The following is a 13,209-nucleotide window of genomic DNA, read 5'->3' on the forward strand; positions in this document are numbered from 1 at the left end:
GTAATTTTTATTTAATACTGTTTCTATGTAAAGAAAAAAAATTGTCAAAAAAATAAAACTTTTAACATATGCAATTATCTAAATACATTTTTGTTTTTTTTAAATATTTTTTTATGAATATCAATTACATGTATTGGCGGTTTATTCTATTTACATTTAAGAGTCATAATATTTTGCTCTTAATCTATTTTTGTTTATATATATACATACACACAAAATGATCTATTTCTTTTTTAATTTTATTTTGATAATAAATAAATAAATCAATCAATAAAATTAAAAATTCCAAAAAAAACATCTTCTTTAAATATTCTAAAATATATATTTTTTTATTTCTAATAGATAATTTTTTTATCAGTAAATTTGAATTTTTTTAATATTTTTAATTTAATTTTAATAAATATTACTTGATTTTTAAATTCATACTAAAATAAAGAAATAGGAATAAAAATATATGGAATTTATATTATCATTTAGTTTTTATTAATATAAATAACTTTAGATGTTTTTTTTAATAATTTTATAATTCATATCATTTTATTCTTAATAATTATTTTTTTGCTTCATCGACTTTAATAAAATAATTTTAAAATATATCCTAATAATTAACTTTATTTATTTATTAGATTTATTTTGGTTATGATGTTTTAAATTTTTGAAATATCTTAAGTAGAAATGGATTATGTCAAGAATATGAATCTTAATAAACTTAGTAAAATAAAGTATTTTTATATAAAACTAAAAAAAAAGACTATAAAGACTAAAAATAATTGTGTATATATATATATATATATTTAAAAATTAAATTGACTCCAAGTTTTATTTAATTTAATCCACTAATCAAAACCATCATTATATTCTTTGTCTCATACTTCTTATTCTCAATAAATTCTTCATATCCTTCATCCCAACATATATGAAGAAACATATGTGTTTTTGAACAAAATTATAGCATTTGGAAGTTCAAAATGAAATAAAATTATAAAGAAAAAAAAACTCTTGAAGAAAAAAAAAAAAAAAAAAAAAAAAAACTTCTAAGCATAAATTAAGTAGTAGCAAATATAGCAACAGTAGTAGTAAATTAGATTCGATTTGTATGAATTCAGACATTGATTGTGAAGGGGCTCAATTTCACAAGGAGAAAGAAGAAGTTGTTTAAGAATATAATAAAAGAACTTACAATGGTATAGAGATGGAGAAGTTCATAGAAGAGGTGATTGCACAAGAAACAATGTATACGTAGCCAATAAGAGTCAATAGTGGTTGCGATATTGGTAATGAAATATTTGTCTATGAAGTTTGTGGAGTAGCTAAAAAAAAGCACAAACAAAAGAAGGAAAGATACTTAAAGAGATTCAAAACAAGAAAATATAGTCGTCCAAAGAGATTGATAAAGAAAAAGTGAAGTTAGTAAAGAGAATCAAAAATGGGTAAGAGATGTTGCCTAAAGAAAATAAAAACAAAGAAAAAAAGATATCTAAAGAGATTAAAAATAGAGAGGAGAAGTTACTTGTGGAGATTCAAAATAGAAAAGAAAAAATTGATGAAGAGAGTAAAAAGGAGAAAAAAATTTGACAATCTTATGGTAGAAGAGGAAAAGATCAATAATGAGAGTAGATAATATATTCCAATTGCCATTGGAAAAGACTTGATATAAAATTTCAAAAAAATTGATAACATTTCTTTTAATGAAGCAACAAAATTAATCTTTGACATCACTATGATTTGGATTGGGTACCATTATAGCTTGACTCTTACACTTAGTTGTCTAATATATGCTAGCAGGTGCACAAAAATAATGCACTTACAATAACCTAGGTATAGAATGTGAAAAAATTACATTTTGATCTTGTCTTTTACTGCCTAATAATAATAAATCCATATAATCTTTTTTTTATTCTTAAATAAAAAAAATAAAACTTCATTGAAACTTACATTAGAAATATCAAATGCATATGATTAGTTCATGTTATTTATATATAAGCCATCTCAACTGCAACATTGAATGTTGTAATAAAACTTACGATTGTATTATTGATTGTATTACATCCAATAGATTGATATACAATTGAGCTTTTGAAATTTGGTTTGAAGTTATGGCTATAATGAAAGGAAAGCAATAGGGTGAGATGGGATTTTTTAAGACTCAAATTTGAGATTGAATGGAATGACAATGTCAACAATGATTACTTGGGATATGGAATGAGAGCATCAAGGAAGAATAAGGGATGAAAGTAGTAAAGAGGGATGGGAGATGAGAATAGTAAGGAGGAACAGTGAAAATGAAAGACATGTACTAGAAACATAGATGGAAAGTTGGGATAGAAGTCAAGAATTAAGAACAAAATTAGAGAGGTTGTCATAAAAGATGGTGTTGAAATATATTACACCTATTAGATGAAAGAAAAAATAAGAATTCTATTATAAAAAGGCTTAATTAAAAATATCATAGAAAATTATCTTAGAAGCATAGATAATAGATAAAAAAAAAAAGTAGCAAAATTGATAAGTAGTAATAATGCATCTTTGCAAAAATGGACTTCTATTTAATTTGTACAACCATAAATGAAGCAAAACAAAGTAAATAAGAAAAATAATTAATATAAGGATCTTCAAGAAGGAGCAAAGAGAAATTTTTAGCAAATATTATATTAAATAATCAAAAATTAATACTTAGAGACGATTGATTATGAATCAAGATCAAAATCAAACCTCAATGTATAAAATTTCATACTTGTGGCAATTTTGGAATTTTTTTTTTGATCAAAGAGCAAGATTAGAGAAAAAGCTTTACAAAGGTCAAATAAACATTAATTTATTGAATTTTAGGGAGATTTTTAAAATTAAATATATTTTTGGTGATTTTGAGATTTTAAAAAATAAAAAGAAATTTACATATTTGAAGAATTTTTTAGCATAAAAGCAAAGGTATAAGTGAAAGTTTTTGAATTTATAAATGTATTTGTTTTAAATAAATTTTATAAATTTAAGATAAATTAAATAATTAAATTGAAGGCAATAGAAGTTTGATTAAAATCATAGATATTAGAATTTTAGAATTAATCAAATTTTTTGTGATCTTAAAAAATTCTATAATCCAATTAAAGCAAAGTCTTGTGAGGGCATAGAAGGCTTAAGTTTCTATTCTTTTGTTAATTTGAAGAGCAATTAAATAGTTCAACAAGGAATAATTGTTGCTAGAAGATCAACATCTGAGTTGGAGAAGGAAGACAATTGACATCTGGGAGTATTAAAAGCTTTATTTTTCCAATTAATAAGTTTGATTTTTCTCAAACTTTATATGCTTTTTTTTTGGAAGTTCGAAATGCAAGAAAAAAATTAGTAAAAGTTAATGATTCAATTAATGGTTATTAGATTTTAAAAATTGCTATAGGAATTTAATTAAGATTTATTTGGAATTTGTTTAGAATTTCTCTAAGATTTCATTATGATTTCAATATAGTTTTATTAGAATTTTGTTAGGATTACTTCGGATTTTATCAAGATTTTTTTAAAGATTTCATTAAAATTTATTAAAGATTATTTAAGGTTTTATTAGAATTTATTTAGGATTTTTTAGGATTTTTTAGGATTTTATTAAGATTTTATTAGAATTTATTAAGGATTTATTTAATTAAAATTTATTTTCTATTTCTATGGGATTTTATTTTAAAATATTATTTAAAATTTTCTTTATTATCTCTTTAGAATTTTTATTTTTATTATTTTTTTATATCTTATATTTTTAGTATTTTTTACTAATGATTACTTATAAGTTTTATTTATGATTTCTATAGAAGTTTTTTAAGTTTTCTTTATGTTTCTTTTATAATTTCTTTAAGTTTTTTTTTTGGATTTGAATAAGATTTTATTAGGATTGTTAAGGTTTAATTGAGATTTATTTAGGATTTTATTAGAGTTGTTGGGACCTTATTGTTGCAATTCTTATTTACCTTCTACAACCAAGTGTCTAGTGCATTTTTGAGCAAGACTTCATGCAAAACAATAATAGGATTTAAGAATGGGAGTTTGAAGACATGGTATAATGATGGTTTTAATAGATGGATCAATTTAGTAAAAGCCAGGAGCTAGAGTTAATTTTAACATTCTTACATATATATATATATATATATATATGCATTCATGAAAAAATATATATAAATTTAAGAAAGATTGTTGTTAAATACAAATAACCATAAAATCTTGAATACAAAGAAAATAGTTAGAAAGGTAATGGCCACTTTAAAGATAGTCTAAATGATATTTTTATACATTCTAGTTGATAAAAAAAAAAAATTACGTGAAAGCATTATAAGGTCTACAAGGCTTGTAAGCAAACTATCTAAGTTGCAAAATGCTTCAAGAGAGTTTCTAAAAAACACAACATTTCTTTAGAAAATGGCTTCATGATATATTTTATGGATCCAATAAACATTTATAAAACTTTTTCAATGTTTTTTTTAACAAAACAATATCAACTTAATCTATTTTTATCTACTTTCAATCAATCCTATTTATGTAAATTATATGAATATTTACAAAAATCAGTATGTTAATATTATTTTTTAAATTAATTTATTTGAACAATCACATCTATATTTTTTTATTTTATACATGTAGTAGCATAGGAAATATATTACTTTTGTAAGAATATTTAAATATATACGAATATATATATATATATATATATATATATATCAAATAAATTTGAAATATTTTAAAAAATATAGTCTAATATGTAAAAGAATTATTTCATTTTTTATCTCAAAACAACAAAGATATTAAATTACTAACTAATATTTATTACGTTCTAATTATACATATAAAAGATATACATAGGATCAATAATATACCATAGTTTGTTGCAGGTCAAACACTTTAAAGAAACTGAAACATTTTTTCAAGTCTTAAAAAGTAATTTTTATCATAGACTTAAGTATCCAAAATATTAATGTTTTTTTCTAAATTTGTTTCTTCTATACCACAACATTGTTATTAAAATTACTCAATAAACCAGAGTTTGGTCAACATTGTGAGATCCGGACCCACATGATACCGTAAGTTCGGGACCATAGGCCCTGCTTAATTGATTAAAGAGTAAAAGATGGGAGAGAAATAATTAACCTCAAACAAAGCAAACAATACAAACCATCAGATGGGGGGGGGGAGGAGGCACTGGAAGTGGCAACACAACGGTGTCGAAAAAAAGCTTCTCGACGCTGCCACATCAACCACTTTCGCAGCCACCGTGGCAACCTCGATCACGGAGGCGGCCACGCCAAAAGAAAGGGGATCCTCGTAATATCCGCTGGTATCATTTGAACGCTCTGCCTGCGCCACATCGGCCGCGGGCGGGGGCTGAGTGCGAGCAGGCCACCTGCACCCACCCAGCCCGGCCTGGGTGGCGCAAACCTGCGATGCCCGTGACCCCAAGCAAGCAAGGGCGAGGCTGCTTCCTGGAGGGAGAGGAAGAGGCCGTGCCATCCAGAAGGAAATCGGGTGCCGACGTCCTCCTCCTCGCTGCAGCAGTTACGAATCCCGTCGATTCCCAAGCTTGGACGCACCCACCAGCTCCGCCTCCCCAATTTGGATAAATTTGGACGGTTTTGGACGCCCGGAGGTGGCAGTAGTTGAGCTGCGGGCGCGGCCATTGTAAGTCTGTTGTATGATGTCTGCCTCGTTGTTGTAGCATTTGGGCCATTCAATGCTTCCGAGCAGGGGTTAGGGTGTGCGGGATTACGAGGTGCGACATTGCTGGAGTGCTTAGAAGTGAAAATTTGTGCTGCATTTGCCTCGTTTGCCAATTCTGCTTGAAATTCGGCGTGTTTGCGGATTTGGTGTGTTTAGGACATGTGGACATGTTGATTTGTTTGGAATGGAATTCGCTTCTTGTGGTATCCAGGTGGGATTCCGATTGGCAGGGTTGGGACGTCTCGTACGAAGGTTCTTGTGTAGTGGTTGGTGATGAAGCCGCTTATTTTGGAAGCTATGTTGGATTTCGAATGTTTGTGGTCGTTTTGTTGACGTATTGATGGCAGTGGTGTGTTCGACCTCTCGCCGCATAGTGCCTGATTTATTAAAAAGTGTAATTGAGGCGTGTAGTTTGTCGTAGTTGGTCGGTTTGTATCAGTAGCTTACTTAGAGCTTTACTGGACATGGTTCCATTCAGCAGTGGGGCACATCTTGCACCAGCCTTGTTGCATCAATCATCAGAGTAGCCATTTTTTGGTTTTAGGCTAGAAGTCGAGGAATCGTGTACAAGTTCAGGGTTCTCTCTCTCTATCTCTCTCAATTTTTTTCGAATATAAATAAAACTATAATTCAGAAATATACTGGCAGTGCATCGGGAGAATACATTTTCATGATTTAGTCCCGCAAATTCTTTCCTGCGTCAAGGAAACTCTTGGGTCTTGTCTCTGCAAATCTCTGCATTCGTGCTTGGTTGTTTAAAAGCTAATTGGAACTGTAGCACGTTTTCGTAGTAGACTCAGCACAAAGCTCAATTGCAACTGCAACAGGTTAGTCAGAATTTTGCCATGGCAGAAGCTTCAACTCTATTTGCCACGGTGCCTGTTGTGCCCGCGACATCCTCTTCTTCTTCACGAACCCAGTGCAGATTGCAATGGGGAAGTGGAGTACTGTTTGGTAATACGGGTTGTGGAACTGCGGGAATTTCCTTGAAATCCGTAAAGTTTTCAAAGCAGCTCACGGATCCGACAGGACTGAATCGCCCACAAGCGTTGACAGGTACTTCATTTCCCTTGGGCCTCAAACCAGGATACGAACTGTACATGTCATGCAGGAAGTTTTGGTCATAAATCTAGAGCCTATTTAACTGTAGCCATTAATTAGTAGCTGAAAGATTAAGAAAAATTCTTGTCCTGAAATTCTAAAATTAATCAAAGAGTATCGCGATCAAATGATGCAAGTCACTGTGTGCAAATGCAAACCTAAGTGACTAATACTGTTACTATGCAGGTGACCTATTGAGAATTGGTCGTCATAGTCGTCATCTCCAGGTCCGTGCAATCTTAACAAGTGATCCTCCGGTTGCAAGAGACGATGCCGAAGAAGTAAGTTTAACGACTTTTGCAATTTGTGCATTGTAGTATCCACAAAAAGTGAAGGAGAATCCGTCTGCAACTAGATAAATACCTAGCTTTTGTATTTCAGCGACACGAAAATATTCGTTGAGTGCATGCATGTTTGGAATTTTACTGTCATGCAGGCGTTGTTGGAGATTGACTTGAGGTTTGAATTTTTGCTGCTTTGATTCTGTTTGAGCACAGAAAAGATGGGCTAGTGGACCGGACAAGTAAAAGCTCACAAGTAGAAATGTCTGGTTGCAGAATGGTACCAGGCAGACCGTGTCTGTGGTCTTGCTTGCTGGTGGCAAGGGTACACGCATGGGAGTAAGCTCCTTCGTTATTTTCTCTGTTCAACTTTTCTCCTATTCATACATAGCGAATTCATTCGTTAGGCTCTAAATAGTGAGGCGTGAATTGGGCTTAGCGTTTTCTTCGATTTCAACAATTACGGAGACTTATTTGAAGCACTCGTCTGAAGGTCTATCTGCATTTGCAGGCCAACATGCCCAAGCAGTATCTACCTCTTCTTGGTCGACCTATTGCACTACATAGGTACGGTTAATAATATCCATTTGTGATGACTAATCACGGCTTTCTCCTGTTTGTTTATCTGTAAGGTGGTTTTTGTTTGATCTTTTTCGGCTTCTCCCATCCCAGGTGGCCATGGATGTCACCTTCTTAAAGGTGCCCCTTTGTCCGCGGATCTACTTGCTACCATTTTGGGTTTTTGTTGTGATGCGTGGACTGGCACTCTGTTTATGCACTGCATCACACGTTTCGCTTGTTAAAAATCTCAGCATTGCACATGAATTTACGTCTTATTCGTTAGTTTTGGAGGGTTCTTATTTGGTCATTGTCATTGCGTTTTTATTTATTTATTTATTTGTTTATCTATGCAGCTTTCAGACGTTTGCACACATGATGGAGGTTTTAGAGATAGTGGTGGTGTGCGATCCTTCATATAGAGGCATTTTTGAAGGTTTGTTGTACGCTTTCCTAGATCATAACTAGAAGCTTGTGATGCATATGTGCGACTCATGCCTTTTCAAGTGTTGTCAGTAACAAAACTACCGCATCTCTTTTAGAAACTGTGGGTTATTTTAGACTTCCCATGAACTGATATTGCATTCATTTGGGCCCAGGATTCATACTTCTTTGAATTTCTAACCACGTTGTATGTGCTGCAGAAGCTGCAAAGGATGTCGCGGTACCTGTGAAGTTCGCCATCCCAGGAAAGGAAAGACAAGATTCTGTACGAAGCGGTTTAAATGTATGAACTCTTCCCTATTTTCTCTTACAGAAGCTAATTTGTCCAAAACTTGCCTTTTGCCTGCTGAAGAGTGACGACAGCTAATACTCATGTTTCCAGGCATTCAGAAAGTGCCCTGTTCACCTAAGAGTATTTGGATCAACTGATTTTTTTTTGAAAAATTCGTCACCGTGTAGTTGGAGGCAACCAGATAATTAGTCTCTGTTCGATTGCCAGTGCGTGTGCAAATGAGATAGGGATGCACCGTTTATCTCCAGGTCTTGAAAAGGTTTTGTAAAGAGAGTCATTCAAGCGTCTTTTAACCAATGAAGTCATCATAAATTCTGCAGGAAATTTCCAGTTCTGCAAAGCTTGTGTGTATTCATGACTCTGCGAGGCCTCTCGTGCTCGCCAAGGACATCCGCAAGGTCATCACCTAGCTCTCGTTCGTGGATCTGTAATTTGTTGAGGGATGTATTTAAATCTGCTTCTTTCTCATGCCATAATTTTTATTGACGTAAACAGATCTTCTAATGTCCCAAGTGACACGACCATAGTCTGGATGATCACATAAAGTTTACTATCTAAATGCTTCAGGTTTTGAAAGATGCTGCAATTCATGGTGCTGCAGTTCTCGGCGTGCCTGTGAAGGCCACCATTAAAGAGGTCATTTTCTTTTCCTCTAACCTCATCTTTCATTCTTTTATTAACTTTGTTTAATTACAAAATGTGACCATGCCACCATGATGCTCCTTGAACAGGCAGCAAGTGACGGCTTCGTATCAAAAACCCTCGATAGAAAGTATCTGTGGGAGATGCAAACCCCTCAGGTAATGCTCTAATTCTTCTTGTACCACAGCATCCCTATTTGTCCAGGTTTTTTGGTTTGCCTCAAGTTGCAAATCATTCTTGCTTCTAGATGTGTTTGTCGATTTCCTCAACAGAAGAAATATGTCGAAATAGTTTATAATGCCAACAATGTCGTGAATTTGAATGTCAGGTAATTGAACCGGAGCTGCTTAGGAGAGGTTTCGAGTTGGTGGAGAGGTATTAAATACAGAGGCACAGCTCTTTAAAGCTTTATTGGTGATTGTAGGGAAGGCAGACGTTGTTTGCATGCCAGAAAATGATTCTGACGCTCTAGATGCACTTGCATGTGTCTATCACAACAGGGAACATCTAGAGGTCACAGATGATGTGTCGATCGTGGAGCACTTGAAGCATCTTGTCTTCATCACAGAAGGCTCGTACACAAACCTCAAGGTGCGCTCCCATTGTGTATTGTGTCGATACGTCTCGATGTCGGTGCTGTATATTCTATCCTGTTGTGATTGCCTCAGTGCTGATGAGACATGTTGCACTTGTTTTGGATCCGAGGCAGGTAACAACCCCCGACGACCTTCTAGTGGCTGAAAGGATACTGCACCAGGGCAGTGCACAAGGTGTAGTGGCAGTCTGAGACTAATGCTGTGTATGGAAAAGGGTTGTAGATGGTGTCTGAGGTAGTAGTAGGCAGGTCTGTCTGTGTCCATCTGAGCATGGTCCCAGCAGTGTAGAGTAGACGGCAGCATTCCAGCTGTATATCACCATTGTATCAAAACGCCTGCCGGACAAAAAGGGCTGGCAGGTCTGGTTAATGACATTAATTCACTGGAGTAGAGCTGGCTGTGACGTTATTCTCGTTGTATCTGCTTTATGGGGACGATTGGTGCTTATTCGTAGGGGGTGCTTGCTTCTAGTTTTTGTTGCTGAAAGTTGCTGTAGACTGTTCATGATTCTTCTATAAGATTCCATGTTGCAACATTTGCTGCCTCTCTCACGCCCTGAAAACTCTCAAACTCGAACCCTTGCTTGTATCCACACAAGCGATCCTTTAGTTGAAAACAAATAGTAGGTGAAAACGCCTCAGTTGCGAGTTGTTTCAGAAGAGGAGCCATGAGGTCCTCATTCATCTATGGCTCTGTCCGTCAGACCCGGACCCCTCCGCCACCCTCCCGTGTACCCTGGCTCAAGTCGAGCACTCAATTACCACAATGGCAACGATCGCTTCGTCGTCTTGTGTCTTCACAGCAGCGAGCTCACATTCGCGCGCTAACTTTGTTGGCCAACCGCCAAAAAGAAAATACGATTTGCTAGCTGATTGTCGCAGTCTCTCAGCTGCACGCATCTTTTCACCTTAGTGTAGACTGAAGCTGCTGGTAATTCTTGTCACAGGAAGCCTTTCGCCGGGGTTGCAAATTGCGAGCTACGATGAAGCTCGTCAGGTGCAGTGCCTTTCCCTTCTTTTACTCTGTTGTGTATTTCGGGTTTCGTTTAGGATAGTTTTTCCTTTTCTGGTTTGTGATGTGGATTATTGCTGTTGGCGTGACGATTTTTGGGATTTGTGGGTTGTTGGTGGGTCCAGATTTTTGATGAAACTGAACAATGAAACGGTTTCAATGGAGCTGAAAAATGGTACCATTGTGCACGGCACTATCACAGGTACGTTACTACAATCAATCGAGCTTCATCTTCTTGCCTTTACTCTTAACTACAATGAGGTGTTTCGATGGCATGGTTGTCTTAGGTCATGTTTTTCGAATACTCCAGCTATTATAGATTTGTTCTGTTGCGTTTTGCATGCAGAGCAGATTTAATGTGCACTTGGGGTTTTAGGTTTTGCCGACTTTTTATATTGGAGTTGCTCTGGTAATAGACCTCGTCCTTAATAATTCTCCTAATCCAGGTAGACATTTAGAACTTCGACTTCCCGCTTTCAAGCTTGTGTAAAATTAGAACAATGAGCCTAGTGCACAGACATTGCTATAGCTCTTTTACGTTTTTAGTAACTTGTCATTGTGTTGTAGTATATCTTTGGAGTTCTTTATGTCATAATTTATTCTGTGAGTCGTACGTAAGATGTGCGAATGGTGGTTGGTTTAGGGTTAAGAAAAATAAAACAAAAAAGTAGGAGAGATTACCAATGAGCTTTCCCGTAGTCCATTGAATATTTTGAGAAATGTTGATCGCGCATCACCTTTTGCGCAGGTGTGGATATCAGCATGAACACGCATTTGAAGTCTGTAAAACTTACTTTGAAAGGAAAGGTCCCCGTATCTTAGTGTTCGTGGCAATAACATTCGATATTACATCTTGCCCGACAGCTTGAATCTCGACACGCTCCTCGTCGATGACACACCACGTGTGAAGGCTAAGAAGCCTGTTGCAGGTACAGTTTCTATTTTTTATTTTTAAAAATTGGTTAGGGATGAAGAGTCTTGTGTAGCATCGAGGAGTTTTAAATTGAGTGCAAGGAAGGGCTCTCTGAATGCAAGCTCAAACATTTACATAGTTATTTGCTACTCATATTTCCCACAGATGGTGTAGTCTATTAGAGCTTTCATTGTTCATTGTTCGTTTCTTGCAATACCTGATTTATTGTGGCAGTGATCCAACTGACAAGGGTGAGCTTGTTGCGCAGGCAAACCAGTGGGCAGAGGGAGAGGGCGTGGTCGTGGAAGGGGGCGTGGACGTGGGCGCTAGTTCTGTGTGTTGGACCTCTTTCAGGTTTCTGATGTACTTCCCAGTGCAAGCTTTTTGTAGGAGTTCTAAGATTTCCAGTGCAAAAAAACTCTGAACAGATATATATATATATATAATTTGTGTGTAAGTGTGTGTTAGTGTTTCTTTTTGTTGATACCTAAGACGTGACTCACTTCTCCATTTCGTCTCAGTCTTGAGTCCTTTAAATGGATTTCATACCCAGTATTATTAATTTTCTTCTTTTCCTTTAAAATTTGTAAATTCTTGATGCTTAAGATGGAGTTTTTCCATCAAGGTTCTTAAATTTAACCGTTTTTCTATTTGTTACAGGGTTTCTAGTGAATCTCTTTAGCTGCCTTCTTGCATTAGTATCGTGTGAGCTTTTCAAGATTTCTAAAATCATTTCTTGTGACAAACTTAACTTTCTAATCTTAAAACTGAATTAAAACTTAGAAATTAGTTGACCCTCGGAGGCCAAGGGATTCCAGCAAACATGTATCCGTATTAATCACACAATGAACACCAATGTAATTACTGGTTGCATATGATGCAATACTCTTGTGAAGTGGAAACTCATAGCACAAACATTATAGTTTTATGAAATGCACCGCCATCAAAAGATAAGTTGAAAGTTTATTTACTGAGTCGAATTTTTCTATGACCTAGATGATCTTTATCTACTTCGAAACCTTCATAAATTGAAATGAACATCAGGTTGCATATTTTAAATTGCAAGAACTAGTCGAAGACATTTGAAAAAAAGTAAAATTTTAAATTTTAAATGATAATGTTCAAAAATCAAAGTCATGCATAAGTATAGTTATATTTGGAGAATTGTTAATGCTATATCTCCAATTAATACTGCTACACCCACCCCATGTGACCTCCGTCTGAACGATTAGTTGATAATATGTCTGCACTTTTCCCTTTCTTTGCTTCAATAAAGGGTGGTGGTTGAGAGGGAGATAGGAATATTTTATGAAAAAAACATGTTGTGAGCTACTTTGTTTATTTATTTGGTTACTAAAATCACAAAAAATAATAATAATAATAATAATAATAATCTATTATTGGACTAATATTGGGATCAAACATTGGCTGGAAAATATGCCCTATATAGAAGTGCATTCTTTTTGTCAATTTAAGTCATGTGAAGGTCATGTGGGGTATAACAATATCAATTAGGGATGTAGCATTAACCATATAATGATAGTCATAATAACAATATGTATGAGAGGATATTTTTAATTATTTTTTTATTGCTTATTAGGAGTAAACAACTATCAGAGATAAAATAAAGAAATAATTTAAAAGTATCTCGGATTGAACTTTCAGTAGTGAAAGGTTTAA

The 13,209-nt window shown here is 34.4% G+C and overlaps 1 protein-coding gene and 1 pseudogene across 4 annotated transcripts; both read left to right on the plus strand.

Annotated features, from left to right (window-relative positions):
- The first annotated feature begins 5,511 nt into the window (after nt 1-5,511).
- Nucleotides 5,512-10,013, plus strand: LOC112287125 (2-C-methyl-D-erythritol 4-phosphate cytidylyltransferase, chloroplastic). Of its 3 annotated transcripts, none has more exons than XM_024529845.2 (13): nt 5,512-5,652; nt 6,519-6,747; nt 6,979-7,073; nt 7,350-7,412; nt 7,585-7,640; nt 7,988-8,067; nt 8,276-8,358; nt 8,688-8,765; nt 8,935-9,003; nt 9,099-9,167; nt 9,338-9,384; nt 9,510-9,600; nt 9,719-10,013. In XM_024529845.2, the coding sequence occupies exons 2-13, from the start codon at nt 6,537-6,539 to the stop codon at nt 9,794-9,796; spliced, it is 1,020 nt and encodes a 339-aa protein (XP_024385613.1). In that variant the 5' UTR covers nt 5,512-5,652; nt 6,519-6,536; the 3' UTR covers nt 9,797-10,013. The 3 variants fall into 3 exon arrangements, 2 of the variants coding, with proteins under 2 accessions (XP_024385613.1, XP_024385614.1); XM_024529846.3 differs by having other exon boundaries at nt 5,616-5,743; XR_012218174.2 differs by lacking the exon at nt 9,338-9,384.
- Nucleotides 10,014-10,441: 428 nt separating this feature from the next.
- Nucleotides 10,442-11,986, plus strand: LOC112287127 (small nuclear ribonucleoprotein SmD1a-like; annotated as a pseudogene). The gene is made up of 4 exons (XR_016504636.1): nt 10,442-10,601; nt 10,742-10,818; nt 11,365-11,545; nt 11,798-11,986. The product of XR_016504636.1 is annotated as a small nuclear ribonucleoprotein SmD1a-like (transcript).
- The last annotated feature ends 1,223 nt before the right edge of the window (nt 11,987-13,209 follow it).

The sequence above is a fragment of the Physcomitrium patens genome, chromosome 9 (assembly GCF_059467195.1).
Source record: "Physcomitrium patens ecotype Gransden chromosome 9, ASM5946719v1, whole genome shotgun sequence".
Lineage (NCBI taxonomy): Eukaryota > Viridiplantae > Streptophyta > Bryopsida > Funariales > Funariaceae > Physcomitrium > Physcomitrium patens.

Bases quoted from the DNA above. Each gene is read 5' to 3' on its own strand.
- LOC112287125 (XM_024529845.2), top strand. From the start codon at position 6,537: ATGGCAGAAGCTTCAACTCTATTTGCCACGGTGCCTGTTGTGCCCGCG. The intron at 8,359-8,687 runs GTATGAACTCTT...TAAATTCTGCAG, and splicing joins CTGTACGAAGCGGTTTAAAT to GAAATTTCCAGTTCTGCAAA. The intron at 9,168-9,337 runs GTAATGCTCTAA...TTTGAATGTCAG, and splicing joins GGGAGATGCAAACCCCTCAG to GTAATTGAACCGGAGCTGCT.